This window comes from Pan troglodytes, chromosome 23 (assembly GCF_028858775.2).
Source record: "Pan troglodytes isolate AG18354 chromosome 23, NHGRI_mPanTro3-v2.0_pri, whole genome shotgun sequence".
Taxonomy (NCBI): domain Eukaryota; kingdom Metazoa; phylum Chordata; class Mammalia; order Primates; family Hominidae; genus Pan; species Pan troglodytes.
Window position 1 is genome coordinate 21,233,261 of NC_086016.1, and position 20,533 is coordinate 21,253,793.

General features: G+C 46.3%; 1 protein-coding gene across 15 annotated transcripts in view; it reads right to left on the reverse strand.

The window, feature by feature from the left end:
* Positions 1–20,533, reverse strand: part of CLTCL1 (clathrin heavy chain like 1) — a 113,555-nt gene that overhangs the window by 26,240 nt on the left and 66,782 nt on the right. For 13 of the 15 annotated variants that reach the window (XR_010155974.1, XR_010155973.1, XR_010155975.1 and 10 more), the window contains 9 exons: positions 19,532–19,695; positions 18,306–18,431; positions 17,573–17,715; positions 16,999–17,233; positions 15,507–15,629; positions 11,453–11,598; positions 5,619–5,802; positions 4,216–4,408; positions 3,447–3,604 (listed from right to left, as the gene is read on the reverse strand). Coding sequence is in view for 11 of the 15 variants with exons in the window: in XM_024352828.3 (XP_024208596.2) it covers positions 3,447–3,604; positions 4,216–4,408; positions 5,619–5,802; positions 11,453–11,598; positions 15,507–15,629; positions 16,999–17,233; positions 17,573–17,715; positions 18,306–18,431; positions 19,532–19,695 (1,472 nt within the window). In the remaining 4 variants the exon portion in view is untranslated. Of the gene's footprint in view, positions 1–3,446; positions 3,605–4,211; positions 4,409–5,618; positions 5,803–11,452; positions 11,599–15,506; positions 15,630–16,998; positions 17,234–17,572; positions 17,716–18,305; positions 18,432–19,531; positions 19,696–20,533 lie in introns of all 15 variants that reach the window. The other 2 variants (XM_054675733.2, XM_054675731.2) reach the window with 2 other exon arrangements.

Below are 20,533 nucleotides of genomic sequence, written 5' to 3' on the forward strand. Positions count from 1 at the left end.
CAGGGAAAATGAGTTAAATGACATTGTGGAGTTGCAGTCAGCAGATGCCAGACTGTGGGAAACATACACAAACCAGGCGATGGGCTGGGATCTGGCCCCCAGGCTGAAGGTTACTGGCCCCTATCTCAGGGGAGTGACAGCAGAAGGCAGAGAGCTTGCCAGGCCTGGGGCCACTATGAACATAGGTAAAGAGCCAGGTGTGCCTCTGCCCCACCCAGCCGGCCCTATGTGAGGGAGCTTCTGCTCTGGCCCACAGCGCCTCTGACTCAGGAGAACCCTGTTACTAACCCAGAGGGGGATTGGGGGCAAGGCTTTGTTTTCTATTATTTTAACTACTTTTTGGATTATAAGGGCAATTTCTAAAGTTACATGATCACTGATTAAAAAAAAAAATTTTTGCAAACACAGGCAAGTAAAAGAAAAGCAATATGATATTGCCAATTCCAAATCCCAGAGTTATTCACTGTCCTCATCAGTATTATACTCCACTGATGGATGTTGTTATTTAACTATTTCTTGGCCGGGCACAGTGGCTCACCCCTGTAATCCCAGCACTTTGGGAGGCTGAGGCGGGCGGATGGTTTGAGCACAGGAGTTTGAGACCAGCCTGGGCAACATGGTGAAACCCCGTCTCTACCAAAAATACAAAAATTAGCTGGGAGTGGTGGCGTGCACCTGTGGTCCCAGCTACTCGGGAGGCTGAGGTGGGAGGATGGCTTGAGCTCAGGAGGTCGAGGATGCAGTGAGCTGAGATCGTGCCACTGCACTGTAGCCTGGGTGACAGAGGAGACCCTGTTTCAAAACAAAACAAAAGCACTATTTCCTTTTGCCAGACATTGGCTTTTGATTTTTATTTGCATAATCATGCTGCAATGATTAAATATTTATAGGTAAAACTATGTGGATCTTTTCTACTTTCTTGGGATAGATTTTTACATCTAGACTTAGAGGTCCATGTTTAGAAATAATAAAACTCTATAGCTATATTTCAAATATTTATGTATTAGCTGAACTGATATTTTCCTTTATGCTTTCTACCACTGCTAACATGTTTAAAAATTCCTTTCTCATGCAAAAATTCAAATACATATTTTTAAAAAATTTTAAGGAAAAGCTCAATTTTTACCTTTAATTCTTTCATCTGGAATTTTACTTGGTTACAGAATTACATGATGAACTTTTAACACCTTTCAAAACTTTAACTTAATTTCCAACCATTGTTTTTTTTTTTTTTTTGACACAGGCTTCTCACTCTGTCACCCAGGCTGGAGTGCAGTGGCACAATCACAGCTCATTACAGTCTTGACTTCCCAGCCTCCAGTGAGTCTCCCACCTCAGCCTCCCAAATAGCTGGAACTACAGGATGTGCCACAATGCCTGGTTAATTTTTGCATTTTTGGTAGAGATGGGGTTTCTCCATTTTGCCTGGGCTGGTCTTGAACTCCTGACCTCAAGTGATCCACCTGCCTTGGCCTCCCAAAGTGCTGAGATTACAGGCCCTTCACCCCTTTGTTTTCTTTTTGTTTGTTTGTTTTTTAAAGACAGGGTCTCGCTCTTTGCCTAGGCTGGAGTGCAGTGCCCCGATCACAGCTCACCCCGATCACAGCTCACTGCGGCCTTGACCTCCTGGGCTCAAGTGATCTTCCCACTTCAGCCTTCCAAGTAGCTGTGATTACAAGTGCATGCCACACACTCGGCTAATATTTTTTAGTTTTTTGATAGAGATGGGGGTCTCACTATGTTGTCCAGGCTGGTCTTGAACTCCTGGGCTCAAGTGATCTTTCCACCTCTATCTCCAGAGTTGGGATTAGAGGTGTGAGCCACCGTGCCCAGCCCCAACAACTACTTGGAACTTATTTTGAAATAAAAAGCTCAAAGTTCATTTTGTTATTTTTTTTCTTTTTCCTTTTTAGACATGGGGGTCTCATTATGTTGCCCAGGCTGGTCTTGAACTCCTGTGCCCAAGAGATTCTCGCACTTCGGCCTCCCAAAGTGCTGGGATTACAGGCATGAGCCACTGTGCCCGGCCCACTTTGTTGTTATTCATTTCAATAAATTGCGTGCATTCCTCCAAGAAGTGCACTTGTAACTAATATAGAGTTATAATACATTCCATTATCTCTTCATGTCTCTGCATCACATTTTCCAAGGGTAACATCTTATCTACATGGCGGACTCCACAATTATTTAGATCTTTTATTTATGGTTAAGGTTTATTTAAACATTTTGGCTTTATTCCTATTAAAAAAGGAATGTTTTCTTCCCCATTATGTTATCTGATTTTTGGTGACATAAACTACTAATTTTTTTTTTTTTTTTTTTTTTTTGAGACGGAGTCTCGCTCTGTCACCCAGGCTGGAGTGTAGTGGTGCTATCTCGGCTCACTGCAACCTCCATCTCCCGGATTCAAGCGATTCTCCTGCCTCAGCCTTCTGAGTAGCTGGGACTACAGGCGTGTGCCACCAGGCCTGGATAATTTTGTTATTTTTAGTAGAGACGGGGTTTTGCCATGTTGACCAGGTTGGTCGCAAATTCCTGACCTCAGGTGATCCACCCGCCTCATCCTCCCAAAGTGCTGGGATTACAGGCATGAGCCACCATGCCCAGCCTATTAATTTTCAATATATATTTTATGCATCCAGATTATTAACTCTGACTCAATTAATTTTGTTTTCTTGTAGTAAACAGAACACCTGGATGTAAGTCTTCACATCTCTTCTAGGAGAATTATTCTGATGTGTATAGCCAAGAGCATGTCAAAATTCCATGGGTCTCAATTTCCATACCAATAATAGCAACAGGTTACTTACTTCCTCGTGTGGCTTGCTTCTCATGATCTTTATCTGCATCACACTAAAGCAGCGGTCCCCAACCCCCATGCCACGGACCGCTGCTGGTCTGTGGCCTGTTAGGAATCACGCCCCATAGCAGGAAGTGAGCAGCAGGCAAGCGAGTGAAGCTTCATCTGTATTTACAGCTGCTCCTCATTGCTTGCATTATCGCCTGAGCTCCGCCTCCTGTTAGATCAGCAGCAGCATGAGATTCTCACAGAGCACAAACCCTATTGTGAACAGCACACGCGAGGATCTGTGTTGCATGCTTCTTATGAAAACCTAATGCCTGCTGATCTGTCACTGTCTCCATCATCCCCAGACGGGACCATCTAGTTGCAGAAAAATAAACTCAGGGCTCCCACTGAGTCTACATTATGGTGAGTTGTAGAATTATTTCATTATATATTACAATACGATAACAGTAGAAATAAAGTGGACAATAAATGTAATGCACTTGAATCATCCCCAAACCACCCCTGACCTGTCTGTGGAAAAACTGTCTTCGATGAAACCAGTCCCTGGTGCCACAACAGCTCGGGACTGCTGCTCTGAGGAACATCCCTGGACCTAAATCTGATTGGCAGTGCACAGCCCCCAGGGGGCATGGCCTACCTGCTGGATGTGGGCATTGTTGGGTCCATTAATAAAATCTTCTAGCTCAGAAACACGGCTGGTTTTAGCCAAGGCAAAAATAAGTTCAGTCTCTATATAGGACTCACGGCCCTTTTTCCTGGCCATCTGCAGAAATTTAACTAGATCCTCCCAGTTGTCTAAAGACAGAAAACAAAGATAGGTTAACCCAGAGCTGATAATTTTAAACAAGGGCTCAATTCCTCCCATTCTGTTCTCAGCCAGACACATTTACCCTCCAGTTATGTCTCACTGGGAACTCAGACTCCAGATAACATCTAGGAGGTCTTGATTATGCTCACTAAGCAGATCCATAGCTCAGAAGGGAGGAGGGGGAGGGGCAGAGCCACACTCAGGCCACCTCCCTTAGAAAAGACTTTGCCAGGAGACAGAATGCTTGTTCTGGACATCAGAGAGGTCGGTGCCACAATCAACTTGAAACACCAGAAGATCCCTGGGAATTGTGGGCCTGTCACTCACTTTAAAATTACTACAGTGGCGATATTGAGATATCTAGTGTGCTTAAATGACCTCATCTTGTAAAGGAGGGCAATAGTCAACTAAAGAGCTGGTGTCAATAACAGAATAATGTTTATCTTAGACTCTTGTGGGAAACTTTCATGTAGATGTGCCCTCTGATATCTCTGGATACATCATACATAGAGATTTGTGAGAATCTCTTCAACTTCTTGCTTCAGCCAGGTTTTGCATCAGTGAGATGCAGAGCCCTAGGGAGAGGGGACTCACTTACTGCTCCTGCTGGCTGACTGAACAACTTCCAGGTAAGAGGAAGGGTCGTCCCCTCTGATATAGGAGTTGATGGCTTCCTTCACCAAATCTTTCTGGAGCTGGGCTTGGGCCAGCTGACTCCACACAGCAGGCTCATTGCATCTCTCCGCAAACTCATATGCCTGGTCCAGGTTTCCAATGTGCTCGATCAGGACCTAGGGGTTATGAGAGGACTTCCATTCTCTGCAACATCTAGTCAGCTCCAAAAAACAGACACATTTTTGTTTGGTTCCCTGTTCTGCCTAAAGCTGCATGACCATTTCACTTCAGTCAGAAGCAATCAGGTACTAAGCATTTCTCAGATGGACAGGTTGAGGGAAGAGACAAGAGCTATTATATGAGAAGGGGGATGCCGAACAAAGAAGAGACACTCCAATAAAGAGGCACAGAGATGGAGATAGCCAGGTTAAGCTTTCTGGGCCGGGGGTAGGACATGGGACTTGCTCCTGACCTTGGGAGGAAAGACAGTGCAACAGAGCATAGAAACTGTAAAAGAGTTCACAAGAATTGCTGTGGGGAATAAGATCGCTCACCAGGCAGAAACAGGCTTGCTGAGCAGCCTGGCAGATTGCGTGACAGTGAGGGCCACCACTGTATAGTAGTGGAGGTGGTGGCAGTATCAGCTGCCCCCTAATATGATGAGCTGGTCTGTCTCAAAGCAAGGCCAGAGCCCATGAGGGGGCACAAAAGAAGGGCTCCTGGATTGGGGGTTTCACAGCAGGTATAGAAATAAGGTAAAGGAAGAGGCAAGGACATAAAGATAATTGGTAGGACAGCAGTTCAGGTGAGATGTCCTGTGGTTTACAACTGATTTGGAAATAAAACCAGAAGAGGCTCATAGACTGGAAAGAAAGGGATGCAGTTTAAAGAAGAAGAGTTCTTGAGGAGGCAGAGGGGCAGGCAGGGAGGGCTGGAGGGCCTGCTCTGGGAACCTGACCTTGGATCCTGAAAAGCTCCTGCTGAGGAGATGGGGGAATGGGGAGTATAGGGGGTGAGTAGCATGGTGCAGAGGGCTGGAATGGTTGTCATTGAGGTTAAGATGTGAGTGCCTCTGAAAATCAAACGTTTCTGTCACCTGGGCTGACCGATGACATTGGGTCAGGTACCCAAGTCCAAGGGAGTGCTGGGGAGTAATAGGGAAGGGGCAGACTAACAGCCAATGGAAGGAGCACCCGCAGAGAAGGTCAAGACAAGGGGCCAGCGGGCTGGGAAGATGGGTTGCTGGTGAGGAGCAGAGAAGAGCACGAAGAGATGCACTGGACAACCAGAGGGTCTGACACCCTTGGAGAGGACAAGGGCTTGCAGGGCGCACTCATGATGTGGCAGAAGGTGCTAGGTCCGACATGCTTGCACTCAGCAGCCCACCTGGATTGCTGAGGCATTCATATCAAACTTGTGGAAAACGGTGAAGGCCTCCTCATACAGCGCGCTGCTGACAGCGATGCTCGCGATGTCCAGTGCGTCATAGTTGTCCAGGCGGCTGATGTACTCCATGACCCGTGTGCGATCTGCCTTGATGGCAGTCAGGATCAACAGATTCTGTAGATTCCTGAGGAGAGAGGGTGGTCAGCACGGCATCCCAGGAACGAAGGCTGCACAAACCACTTTTTGGCAGGTCAGGCATCCCCAGACCCCCCGTTTTTTTAAAAAAGTAATTAATATACACACACATAACTGCTAAGTAAATACAACAGAGTATTTGTGAAGTATTTGGGATCTAAAAAGAAACAGTATAGCAAAGTCTTGGGAAAGCACAGGTAAGAGAATCAGAATGTGCCAATCAAACCACTGGGAGGGCTGCTGTGGCTTTTTAGAGCCCAGCCTCTGGATCCTGCTGTAGAGGTACCTATTTTTCTACCTGTGCTTTCTTTGCGATTCATTATAGCTTTATCACATCTACTGTATTTCTAAGCAATATAGGCAGCTTTGAATTTTTTTTTAACTTTTTAAAAATTTTGAGACAGGGTCTTGCTATGTTGCCCAGCTGGTCTCAAACTCCTGGCCTCAAGTGATCCTCCCACCTTGCCCCCACAAAGTGCTGGGATTACAGGTGTGAGCCACCACACCAGGTCACTTTGCATTTCTTGAACTTTCCTTTGCTTTAATTATAATAGATGCATTCTTGCAAAACTTTTATACAATTCAAAAATGTGGAAAAAAAAATCAGTGTAACACACCACATATCAATAATCTAAAAAAGAAATACTACATCATTATCAAATGATTCAGAAAAAGCATCTGACAAAATCTAACACCTATTAATGAGAAAAACTCTCAATTAGAAATAGAAGGAAACTTCCTCAATCTGAGAAAGTACATCTACAAAAAGCCCACTGCTAACATCATAAGTAACAGAGTCTGGACACTTTCCCTGAGGATCAGGAACACGGCAGGGATGTCCACTCTCCACACTTCTATTTGTGCTGGAGGTTCTGGTTAAGGCATTTAGGCAACAAAAAAAACAAAAAGTTTCTTTTCTATAATGAATCGCAAAGAAAGCACAGGCAGCACTAGATTAGGAAGAAATAAAACTGTCCCCGGTGGCTCACGCCTGTAATCCCAGCACTTTGGGAGGCTGAGGCGGGTGGATCACAAGGTCAGGATATCAAGACCATCCTGGCTAACACGGTAAAGCCTGTCTCTACTAAAAATATAAAAAATTAGCTGGGCGTGGTGGCAGGCGCCTGTAGTCCCAGCTACTGGGGAGGCTGAAGCAGGAGAATGGCACGAACCCAGGAGGCAGAGGTTGCAGTGAGCCGAGATTGCGCCACTGCACTCCAGCCTGGGCGACAGAGCAAGATTGCATCTCAAAAAAAAAAAAACAAAAAAAAAACTGTCCCAATTTGCAGCCAACATGATTGATTAAAAAAACTGAAGAAATCTACAAAAAAAAAAAAATCCAATAAATGAGTTTAGCAAGGTTGTAGAATACAAGGTCAACATACAAAAATCAATTGTATTTCTATATACTGACAATGTTTTTCAATGAACAACTGTAAACAAGAAATCTATTTAAAATACTTCCAAAAATATGAAATAAGTATAAATCTAATAAAATCTACATATGACCTATATGCCAAAAACTATAAACTGCTGATGAAAGAAATCAAAGATCTAAATAAATGGAGAGACATATCACTTTCATAGAATCAACATAGTAAAGATATCAATTCTCCCTAAATTGGTCCATAGATTTCATGCAGTTCCAGTTCCAGCAGATTTTCTTGTACATATAGACAAGCTAATTCTGAAATTTATATAGATAGGCAAAGGAACTACAATAGCTAAAACAATTTTGAAAAAGAATAAAGTTGAGCCCAGGTATAGTGGCTGACACCTGTAATCCCAGCACTTTGGGAGGCCAAGGTGGGAGGAGTGCTTGAACCTAAGGGTTTGAGACTAGCCTGGGCAATATGGCAAGACCCTGTCTCTACCAAAAAAAAAAACAACTAGCCAGGCATGATGGTGCACACCTGCAGCTACTCAGAAGGCTGAGATGGGAGGACCGCTTCAGCCTAGGAGGTTGGGGCTGCAGTGAGCCGTGTTCATGCCACAGCACTCCAGCCTGGGTGACAGAGGGAGACCCTATTGAAAGAAAGAGAAAGAAAGAAGAGAGAAAGAAAGAAAGAGAAAGAAACAAAGAAAGAAGAAAGGAAGGAAGGAAAGAAAGAAAGAAAGAGAAAGAGAAAGAAAAAAGAAAGAAAGAAAAGAAAAGAAAGAAAGAAAGAAAGAACAAAGGTGGAAGAATTACACTATCTGGCCAATTGATTTTCGACAGAGATGCAAGAGCAATTCCATGGAGAAAGAGTATTTTTAACAAATAATGCTGGAATAAACTGGACATTCATATGCAAAAAGCTGAACCTCACCCTAAACTTCACACTTTATTGGATAATGAATCTAAATATAAAATGAAAAAGAATGAAACTTTTAGAAGGAAATAACAGAAAATCTCTGTGACCTGGGAGTATTAACAGAGTTCTTGGTTTAACACCAAAGCACAGTCCATAAAAGAAAAGTTTATGAATTGGAATTTATCAAAATTATAACTTTTGTTCTGTTAATGACACTATTAAGAAAATAAAAGAAAATCTACAGAATGAGAAAATATATGGAAATCACATATCCAACAAAGGACTTGTATCCAGAATATACAAAGAACTCTGAAAACTCAACAAAAAACCAAACAACCCAGTTAAAACACAGGCAACAGATTTCAAGAGACACTTCACCAAAGAGGATCTACGGATGGTAACTGAGCACATAAAAAGTTGTTCATCATCATTAGCCACTAGGGCAATGCAAATTGAAACCACAATGGCACACTGCTATACATTTATGAGACTGGCTAAGATAAAAAATAACAATATACCAAGTGCTGCTAAAGATGAAGAGTGACTGGAACTCTCACATATTGCTGGTGGGAATGCAAAATGACACAGCCATTCTGGAAAACAATAGTGAGGCGGTTTCTTAAACAGTACATATACCATGTGATTGGGTATGTTTAAACAAAAATCTGGACACAAATGTTCACAGCAGATGTATTCATAATAACCTCAAACTGAAAACCACCCAAACGTACTTTGATGGGTGAAGAGATCCTGTGGTACATTCGTACAACAGAATATCATTCAGTGACAAAAAAGAATGTAAGGCTGATGCGATGCACTCACCAAGTTGGATGAATCTCAAAGGCATCATCACGCTGGGTGAAAGAAGCCTGTCACAGAGGAGTCTATACCACGTGATTCCATTTACATGACATTCTTGAAAATGCAAAACTAGTGTGGCGGGTGGTAGCCAGGGTTGGGGGTTGAGGTTTGGGGGAATGAATAATATACACGGTAGCTAGCACAAGGGAGTGTTAAAGGGTGATGGAATTGTTTGTATCCCGACTGTGGTGATTCTACAGATCTACACTTGTGTTAAAATTCCTAGCACTGCATTCCCCATCCCCTTCCAGAAGGTCATTTTTACTGTATGGTGGTTTTATAAAAAAGAATTTTAACGTTGGGTGCTAAGGGTCATCCATGTACAGTGTTCATTTCTACTGCTATCTGGTATTCCACTGTATGACTGTACTACAACCTACTTATTGATGGTTATCTGGATCGCTCTTAGAGCTTTGTCTTGAGTATCCCTGCATATCTCCTCATACAAATAAGCTGAGTTCCTTTAGGGCTCATAAGGAAGAGAGGAAATTGCTGGCTGTGTGCATCTTTTTTTACCAAACTGTTTCCAAATGTAACGCACATTCCCAGCAGGGGCACGTCAGAGGTCCAGCTGTTCAACATCCTCATCAGCACTGATTAGGAGAGTGGGGTTCCTGCTGCTCTGGCAGGAGTAACAAAGCATCGGATGATGCACTGTGGCCTCACTCTGTGCCTCCTTGGTGGCTGATGAGGCTGAATTCACAAGCTGCCCTTCCTCTCACCGGAGGGTCTGCTCAAGCGCTCTGCTTGGTTTCTCATTGGGTTGCTTGTGTTTGTCTTTTATTACAACTTTTCCCATTTTTTTGTTGGTTGTGTTGCAAATATCTTCTCCGCATTTGTAGCTTCTCATTTGTCCATCTTCTTTATGATAAAGTGCTTAAGTTTAATACAGTCTTGTTGGTTTTTCACTAAAGGTTTATTTATTTCTGGTTTCTGTGACTGGCTTAAGAATTTATTAGGTCATAAGTATATTCTTCCAAGTATATACTCTAAAAATAATATATTTTGCTTTTTTTTTTTTTTTTTTTTTTTTGAGATGGAGTCTCGCTCTGTCACCCAGGCTAGAGTATAGTGGTGCCATCTCGGCTCACTGCAACCTCCACCTCCCAGACTCAAGCGATTCTCCCGCCTCAGCCTCCCGAGTAGCTGGGATTACAGGCACCTGCCATCATGCCTGGCTGAATTTTTATTTTTAGTAGAGACAGGGTTTCACCCATGCTGGCTAGGCTGGTCTCAAACTCCTGGCCTCCCAAAGTGCTGGGATTACAGGCGTGAGCCACTACGCCCAGCCAAGGCTATTTTTACCTACACATAAAACTGTCTGGTGAAATCATCAATGAAAGAAGAGCACGAACTTGAGGTTACCTGCATGTTTGAGAAGCGAGTGTTTAAGAAGACAGCAGAGCTACAGCCACCTTTAAGTGCCTGGAAGTACACACAAACTAACAACTATCAAAGGAGGTTGATCAGACAGCAAGACAGAATATCGTAGCCACCTCAGGCACCTTAATCCTGACATCCTGTCATTAGTCAGGGTTTATGATTCCATTAAATATAATTTCACATTCCATATGCCATTACCATATAGCATCTCCAAGTTTAAAAACACACACACAAATTCCTCTCTATAATACTACAGCCCTTGATAGCCTTTCTGGCCTACAAAATAAATCTCATAACTAAATCTTTACAGCTGCACTTATGATGTGAGTTGATTAAAATCTGACACAGAATCTCTGATGGTGAATTTTGAAGTGGAGAGGAACCCTAGGTGGCTGGCCCATGCGGAAGCATGCACTCTTACCTCTATGGTGCCTGCCCATGCAAAAGAAGCACGCACTCCCACCTCTATAGTGCTGGTCCATGCCGAAACACACACTCCCACCTCTATAGTGCCGGTCCATGTGGAAGCGCGCACTCTCACCTCTATAGTGCTGGTCCATCGGAAGCACGCACTCGCACCTCTATAGTGCCGGTCCATGCAGAAGCATGCACTCCCACCTCTATGATGCCGGGCCTGTGCTGCTGCCCCTGCCACAGCTCCTGCTCATCTGGCTTCTACATTATACCTCGGGCAAGTCTTCCCTGATACATGCCCAGATCTGGTTCTCCTGCCACCTTTCTCCAAGCTTTGTTCACCATGATTTGAAGAGTTCAACACATCCTTAGGCCACATGAGACCTTCATAAAATGCCAGATCCCCTTCTCTGAGCATTGTGTTAAAGGACAGTGTGGGCCAGAGCAGTAAGAGGAGCGCAGGCTCCTAGAAAATGTGAAACTGAGGCTGGGCTCTGAGACAGGCAGGAGCTAATAAGGGAAGGGCTAGATTGAGGTAGAGGAGGTGGTAAGAAGATTGGCATGTCTGGGGAGCAGCCAATGGGCAGGCTGGATGGGTGAAGCGGTACGAGATTGTAACAGAAGATGAGTATCAAGCAGATGTTTTGAATCTGCCTGCGTCCACAGCTACCCCTGGCATAGCCTCACCTGTGCTCGCTGAAGACAGAGTTATCCAGAACTATCTTCTCCAGCAGTTCAATCAGTTCATTAGGCAGGTCGGCTGTCATAAAGGCTTTGACAGTGACCGAAATCTCTTCAGGATCCCGTGTTTCTGACAACGCTGTCTGTACCACCTGGTTTTAAAAAGCATTTGAAAGAACTTGATTAAAGTCAATTCAAGACTGTATCTTTGAAGCTAAACAGAAGGGAAGGACTCCTCCAAGATGGTCTGGAATAGACACAGAGAAAATGGGAGACTTCTTAATGTAACAAAGGAAGGGTTTTCAAAGTTAATTTCAGGAAATTCTGTTTGCTCTGTTTTGACAATTAGTTTTTCTCTCATATCAAATATGCTACAGACTCTTACTCAGCTCCAATGACCAGTGCACTAGGCATTTTGAAATCAATGTCTCCTTTTAGATTTGTCTCTTAAAGCCACTAATAGCAAATATGGCTCCACTTCTCTAATGAAGACACCGCAGGGGCTTCCAGCAGCCTCTTACTAGCAGAGAGCACTGCCACTGCTGTGGCACAGTCCACAGCCAGAGCTGTGGAGCCACGTGCCTTCACACCGGATGCCACTCAGAACCACAATCTGAAGGAAAGACCAACAAAAGACTGGCTGTGCCACCCCTCCTCCAATTATAGGTGTCTCACATACAAAAACACTTACAAATAGGGTGGAAAGACAGTTTTCCAAAGAGTACATTTCCCATGCAACAGCAGTTTGGAACGCCAGCACTGTTCTCTTTGCACTTTGGACCAGGCACCTTCAGTGACTTCCAGAATCTAATATTTTTGCCAAGTTTCTGGTTCTCCTCAGGGGTGGGCAACAGCCGTGTATCAATGAGAGGGAAGAGACAGCTCTGGACGGTCTTTCATGGCTAACACAGCCCTCTGACCATGAACTTTCACCTAGCAATCTTGAGGGGCCTTAAAGGAACCTAGGGTCAAGGTCAGTCCAGTCCACCTTTCTGCTAGTCTTTGTGAACTCAATGGTACCATAAGATGCAAAAGTTCTACCTCTGTGGAATTTGTAGTAACTACAACAAGGAGGCTGAAGAGTTTGAGAACAGGAGCTCTCCCAGCAGCTAAGGAACCAAAAGGGTATGCCTGAGGGAAAGGGGCACCAGGACACAGCACAAGTCCATCCAAAGGAGAAGGTACACTTCCTACAGTGACATCTAACTGTCAATTCTTGAAAACCTTGGAGGCCGGCCGCGGTGGCTCATGCCTGTAATCCCAGCACTTTGGGAGGCCAAGACGGGCAGATCATGAGGTCAGGAGATCGAGACCATCCTGGCTAACACGGTGAAACCCCAGCTCTACTAAAAATACAAAAAATTAGCCGGGCGTGGTGGCGGGCGCCTGTAGTCCCAGCTACTCGGGAGGCTGAGGCAGAAGAATGGCGTGAACCCGGAAGGCAGGGCTTGCAGTGAGCCGAGATCGCGCCACTGTACTCCAGCCTGGGCGACAAAGTAAGACTCTGTCTCAAAAAAAAAAAAAAAAAAAAAAAAAGAGTTCGAGACCAGCCTGGCTAACATAGTGAAACCCCATCTCTACTAAAAATACAAAAATTAGCCAGGCGTGGCGGCAGGTGCCTGTAATCCCAGCTACTCAGGAGGCTGAGGCAGGAGAATCACTTGAACCTGGGAAGTGGAGGTTGCAGTGAGCCGAGATCACACCATTGCACTCCAGCCTGGTGAAGAGCAAAACTCTGTCTCAAAAAGAGAAAAAAAAAAAGAAAGAAAGAAAGAAAGAAAACCTTGGAGCAACTTAAATAAATACACACAGGTTGTTTTAAGGGCAAAAATAAATTTCTACCATCTGTTTGAGTCAATACAGGATGCCCCACCTAAGGTTGCCTCAGGACACTGCTCTCAGTAAACTTTTCATAATGAGGTTCCACTCCAGACACTAAAAGCAGCCTCCCTCTGTTATTATGTGCTCCGGATTACAGGAGCATTGCAGTTGAATTTCCCACCAGGAGGTGGCTACAGATATCCAATTACAGCAGAGATAATGAAAGACCAGCAGCTCTACCCAGAAACAGGAAGACAAGAGGCCCCCGCTGGCTCCGGTATGGTGCAGTGTTAAAGTGGCCCTTCCCCAGTGCCAACATGAAGTCACCTTCAAGGTGTACCAGGTGGCTGGACTATACCTGGAGAAATGTCTGATGTCTGGGAACCTGGATGTAGATCCCTAGTAGAATATTGTGTTGTTTAATATTTTTATTAGATTTGGATGGGTAAGTCCAAAGTTGAAACAGAGATTCAAAACATGACCTTCCATAAATCTCAAAGTATTTCAAAATAAAAAGTTTATTTAAAAAAGTAGTGGCACAGGCTTGAGGAAACAGTGGACAGAAAACGAGAGGATGAAATTCAGTAGAGATAAAGGTCAAATCCAGCCCTCAAGCCTTTCGAAAGCACTGGTCCAGCAGGTTGGCAATGTGTATGAGGGAGGTGGGAGTTTTAACTGGTCCTATTCTCAGGGCTGAAGCCACTTGTTGGACGAGGGTTTTGTTCCAACATTGGTCTTGCCCCACCCCTAAACAGTCTGCCTAGCACCTAGGGACAGTGCTGAGGGCAGCAGAGGCACTATCTGCGAATGTCTGTGAGGCTATGACTGGAGAGGAGGCTCTTCCGCAGGGCTGTGGGAAGCCCTCCCAGAGGCCGAGGCAGACTCCCACCTGCCAGGCCATACCCAATAATGACCCCTGGCCCCAGCACTCTGCCCCGTCTCCAAGGAGGTGCTGGATAGTCACAGGGGCATAAAGAGCTCCTCAACAAAGGGAAGTCAGCTGAGACAACCTTGAAAGCTACTTCACCTCTGTCCACGGGGGCTGAGCTGGGCCCAGCATGCAGGCGTGACACCAGGTACTCTCTTCCTGGGCTGCATATCCCTGCTTTGGATCCAAGGGCCAACTCTATGCCCTTGGCCAGTAAACAGTTCCAAGTCAGCTTACCCTGGGGAATCAAGCTATTTTTAGGCAAGCTATTTCTGCAGGGGAGAAGGTTCGTAAGGACTAAGATGTTTTATTTATTTATTTATTTATTTAATTTTTTTGAGACAGAGTCTCACCCAGTTGCCCAGGCTGGAGTGCAGTGGCGTGCGATCTCGGCTTTCTGCAACCTCCACCTCCTGGGTTCAAGCGATTCTCCTGCTTCAGCCTCCTGAGTAGCTGGGATTACAGGCATGCGCCACACAGCATGTTTTCATATTTTTAGTAGAGATGGGGTTTCACTATGTTGGCCAGGCTGGACTTGAACTCCTGACCTCAAGTCATCCACCCGCCTCGGCCTCCCAAAGTGCTAGGATTACAGGCGTGAGCCACCATGCCTGGCCTATTTATTTATTTTTTTGAGATGGAATCTCTGTCTGTCGCCCAGGCTGGAGTGCAGTGGCACGATGTCGGCTCACTGCAACCTCCACCTCCTGGGTTCAAGCGATTCTCCTGCTTCAGCCTCCTGAGTAGCTGGGATTACAGGCATGCGCCACACAGCATGTTTTCATATTTTTAGTAGAGATGGGGTTTCACTATGTTGGCCAGGCTGGACTTGAACTCCTGACCTCAAGTCATCCACCCGCCTCGGCCTCCCAAAGTGCTAGGATTACAGGCGTGAGCCACCATGCCTGGCCTATTTATTTATTTTTTTGAGATGGAATCTCTGTCTGTCGCCCAGGCTGGAGTGCAGTGGCACGATGTCGGCTCACTGCAACCTCCACCTCCTGGGTTCAAGCGATTCTCCTGCCTCAGCCTCCCAAGTAGCTGGGATTACATGCGTGTGCCACCATGTGCGGCTAATTTTTGTATTTTTAGTGGAGATGGGGTTTCACCACGTTGGCCAGGCTGGTCTTGAATTCCTGAGACCTCAAGCGATCCACCCACCTCCGCCTCCCAAATTGCTGGCATTACAGGCGTGAGCCACTGCCCTCAGCCAAGATGTTTTAAATTAAAAATGAAACCAGTCACTTGAGCCACAATGATGATCAGACGGCAAAATGCAGGTGTGCAGACATACCCATCTCTGTGCCTCACCTGGTCAATTAGCTGTCTCCTGGATGGGTTGGTCTCCTCAAGGACGTGAGCCCAGAGCTCCGGATCCTTTCTGCATACCAGGTAGCGGGCCTCGCTTTTGAACAGAGAATTCTCATTGCACACCTGAAATGAGCACACTCATGTGTGTGACACAGCAGCCAACCAGCGGAAGCTGCTTGGGAGGACACACCCCAATTCGTTCCCTGTGTGCCTGATAGTGGTTTGGTGGACAGTCAGGGCCCAGGCAAGACGCTATGCTTTGACATGGGATGAGCAGCATCCTACACGGTTAACAATGGACTCAAACTACCTCAAAATGCCCTTTCCAAGTTTACAACAGCTCCCGGGGATGTGCCACATATCTGGCCAGTAGGACTTCCTGCATTCAGGGACATGCTCTGTCTCCCATTCTGTCTGATACAGCCACTAGCCATGGGAGGCTACTGAGCCCTTGAAATGTGGTGCGTGACAGGAACTAAACTGGTAATTTTTAATTTAGTTAAATTTAAGTACTCATATGTAGCTAGCTTTAAACCATCTGTAAAATGTTATCAGAACAGCCTAGAACTGGTATAAAACAGCACAAACACTGCAATGTTTCAAGATCTAAAAACTGTAAACTGTGCTTTCACTGGTAGATCTGGAGACCTTTTTCTGAATGTTATAACAGATCTCCAAAACACCAACAGTCCACTGGAATGTTCTAGCGTGTGCAGCACTTGCTAAATCCTGGTGAGGATCAGATCTGTTGAGTGCCAGATGCCCGGCACAAGGCTGAGCGGCGTGCACACGTGCTTGCGGATGCAGCACAGTCTGCCTGTGTATCACAGGAAAAGCCCGAGCAGGCTGGTGTGGCATCAACCTCACAGGTGCCCTATTCATGTCTGGATTTTTAGATCAAATGATTAGGTAGGAACAGTTCATACAATTCAACCTAAACATGTAATTATATGTGGATCCAAGCCTGGGCAGATGCAGGCAAAAGACCTGGGCAGATGTCTCAAGGAGGGGCCAGCAAGAGCTCATTGGTCAGGTGATGGGGAAGGGCTTGTGTAGAGGGTTACCCCAAAAAGGGGGCATGAAGTACAAGGGCACTCGGGACATGAGGCACCCAGGGAATTGCAGGCCTCTCCAGGTGGGGTGGCAAGATGGATGGCTGATCAAGTTCGGGAGTTGGGAAAGGTGGCAGTCCACAGAGGAGCTCACGAGTCAGGCCAAGGAGTTCAATTCTGCCCTCAAATTACCAGGCAATAGTAAGGACTGTAAGCAGAGGGATGATAAGTCAGGTTCAGGGCCAACTGGTCTACAGGTACAATGCATACAAATTGCATGAGCAAGTTCCCAAAAGCTGTGAGAATCACAAGGAAATAATCTCATGACCTGCCATCTCCAGGTGCACAGAAAGCCCTGATCAGCTCCGCACAGGCACACCTTTGAAAGCTTCCCTGGGAGCCCAGGGTTACATGGGCAGCTCAGCACATCTGCTACCCACCTTGATGAGCTCAAGGTCACACTGCCCCCGCTCATAGGCAACACAGGCCAGATGGGGGTCTCGCTTCTCACAGTAGCGGCCCACCACGCTGCTGTCATAGTAGGCATTCTCTCTCAGGAAGCACTCGGGGCTGTTGTTGCTGTCGATGTAGATTTTAGCCAGTGCATTGTGAGTGGCAGGCTCCTCACAGCCTTCCTGAATCTGGGACTCCAGCCAGGGAAGCAGCAGCTTGAGCCTTTGAAAGAAGGAAGGTGCTGTAAAGTCTCAAGGCTACCACTGGAAGTCTTGAGGGCAACTCCAGGGCTCTGACAGATGTTTCCTGAAACAAAAAATCTCAGAGTCCATTGACTTCAGGTTGCTCTAGGGACCAAGATGGACCTGGTTTCCAAACTGATTTCTACTGTTAGGTTTTCCCCCAAGGTCTTCACAGTACCAATAGCAAGTAACTCATTGCTACATCTAAGATGTGTACATGAACGACCAGCTATAGAGACAGTCCTGGAGAATTAGACAGAAACAACAACAGACACTAGAATCCAGGGGTAAGAGAAAACACCAAGTAAGGACACCTTACCTATTTCTTTTTTCTACTTCAGCCACCAACTCATCAGTAGAGAACTGTCCTCTCACTGCCATGATTAAGTGTTTAATCACTTCCTCAGAACAATCCACATCAAGCAGCCCTCCAATCACAGCTGGGGTCCGGCTAGGGTTGACCTAGGGTAGTCAAGGTCAAGTAACTTCAGTGTTGCAAACACAAGTTATTGTTAGAAGCCTCCTACGACGTGGACAGTTTGGGCAAAACCCTGAAAGGGCTCCTGTTTAGCACTGCGCTGTGTCCCACCAAAATTCACCTGCTGATGTCCTAACCCCCAGTGGGATTCTACTTGGAAAGAGGGTGTTTAAGAAGGTAATCAATGTCAAGGGTGGGGCCCTAATGTAATGGGACTAGTGTCCTTCTAAGAAGAGGAAGAGACACCAGGAGTGCACATGCACAGAGGAAAGGCCCTGTGAGGGCACAGCCAGGAGGCTGTCTGCAAGCGTGGGAGACAGCCTTCACCAGAAACCAGCCCTGCCGACACCCTGATCATGGAGTTCCAGCTTCCAAAACTGTGAGAAATAAATGTGTGTTGTTTCAGCTGCCTGGACTGTGGTCTTCTACTCTGGCAGTCTGAGCACACGAACCCACCACCCTTCAAAATGATAGTCTCTGAAATGTCAGGTGTTACAGGCAGCCTCTGAGGGGAAGACTGCCACTGACTGGGGCCCAGAGGCAGCCGGGTGTCACTCCAGGGAGCCAGCGGTACCTTCTGCACGTAGATCTCAATGTACCTCTGCAGGTTGTTGTGGTATAAATATAGGACAAGGTCATGGACAAAGCCAAAACGATCACACACGATGATGAGGGGAAGCTGGTCTGTGAGCTTGGCCTCCTGAGGATTAGAATGCACAGAACAAGTCAGGGAGTGGAGAAACCAGACAGCCAGATCTCGGACTCATTGCACACATGGGACGGCTCTGTCTCTGCAGCAGAGTGACACACAGGAGACTCCGAATGAGACTGCTCTAAATAGGCTGTCGTTTTGTGGTATGGCGTTTGCTTTGGGAAATAAGTGAGAGAAAGATATTAGTATTTGGTTAAAGACTGCTACATTTGGCATTAACATTCCAAATCTGGACAAAAATATCTTTTAAGACAAGCAGCTCATTATGTGCAAACCCAACAGAAACCAGGCCATTCTCAAGAACAGCACACCTGCGGTAAGGGCTGCCTTTTCAGACACGCAGCCGCAGGCCATGGAAACACACCCGGCCACCATTCCCAGATGATGATGGCACTTGGGTAGGACAGCCACAGGCCACCACAATCATGCCTCCCCTCATGTGGTCCTGTGCCTAGATCACATTTTGAAGTTTTAAGTGTGGCCACATGACCTCATTTCCTCCAATGGAACGTGAATCCAAGTGTCATCTGCCACTTGCAGGCCTCGCCCATAAAAACCACCTATGCTGGTTCCTCTGTGCTCTTCCCTTCCTCTAGCTGACTGGGAAGACGACATCCAGGTGAGGTGCTGAACACGGCAAAGCAGCCATGAACCTGGTCCTTGAAGTACAGTCGGAAGGAAAGTCACCCCACTGACCTCCAGCCTACCCTGGACTGCCACATAAGGAAGTAGGCTTCCTGTTCTTTATGACACTAGTGCTGAGAGGTCTACTTGTTTCTGCAGCTTTGCCTGCCTAATTGACAATGGCACTAATGGGATGTTGATGAATTACAATGCAGCAATAAACTAACTCCCTCCACTCACGTGCCAGATACTTAGAGCACAGCCTCAAGCTGCTTTCCACACTCTTAAAACGATAGAAGGGTTACTTTAGAACTTTGAGCCATAAAGTGGAGCTCTGTCCCTGGGACTAAGGGGTCCCTGGCGAGACAGATCCAGCTTCCTGCCCCTGGGACGTCCTGCGGATGGTCTGCCCCACCTGCCATCAGCAAGGGCAGCTCATGGAAGGAGGCAGCGCTGGAACACACCTTCAGGAAGTTCTTCACACGCTCTGGGTTGTAGCAGCTGCTCTCTCGGCATATCCTCTCCACCTCCTTGATCTGCCCTGTCTTACAGGCAGCCTGAATGTATTTCAGATGCACATCTGGGTCTTGGCTGAAGTTCACGATTGAGCCCAGGAAGTAGAAGAGGCCTATGAAGAGAGACTATTCCATTTTTGTCCTTGTAACACCTGCCTGTCTCCTCCATAGCTGCTGCCCACCTTCCCTCGATGACCCTGCTCCACTCTCCAGGGACCCACAGCACACTCAGAACTCATAATCAATATGCCATTTGTCTGTTTTGGCAGCTCCCAAAAATAGCTAGTCGGATTTCCATTATATTTGGCAGGTATACCTGGCATGTTTTGATGTAAAATACTAGATATTTGGTACAGGTGAAATTCCTTTTGTGGGCCCAGGTATACCTAGATAGTCGTCATCAAGAGTAATTCCCACTGAGGTAATCTGAGACGGTGGTGGGACTGCTTCTCTAAAAAGACACATCAAGGGACAGAGAAATAAGCCATGGCCTCCAGGAGGAGGCCTGCAACTCAACACAGAGCTGACAGTGACATGGGCACCACATGCTGAGCCCCAGGGTGAGCCCCAGAGGACAGCATTCACAGAGGCTAATGATGTTCCTCATCATTACAGAGGCCAGCCAGGAGGCACCAGTAACAACAGGGTAGGACACATCTGAGAAGGCCCCTCCCTGTCGAGGTCTTTCACTGTAACTGTGAGACCCCGATGCTAGGAAGGGAATGGGCAGCCCCTGGGCTGATGGTTCTCCACCAACCTACTCTACTGCCCTCTCCCAGCCCAGCTCCACTCAATCGTCTGCCATGGTCTTTCCTACAGGGGTGTCTTCTAAAGAGAAGGCCAGTTCCCTGAGGACAGGGTCATGTCCCACCCTCCACCGATGCCCCAACCTCACTGGACACATGGCAGTGGCTTGATGCCTAGACAAATGCTTAGTCTCTATCCTGGGTG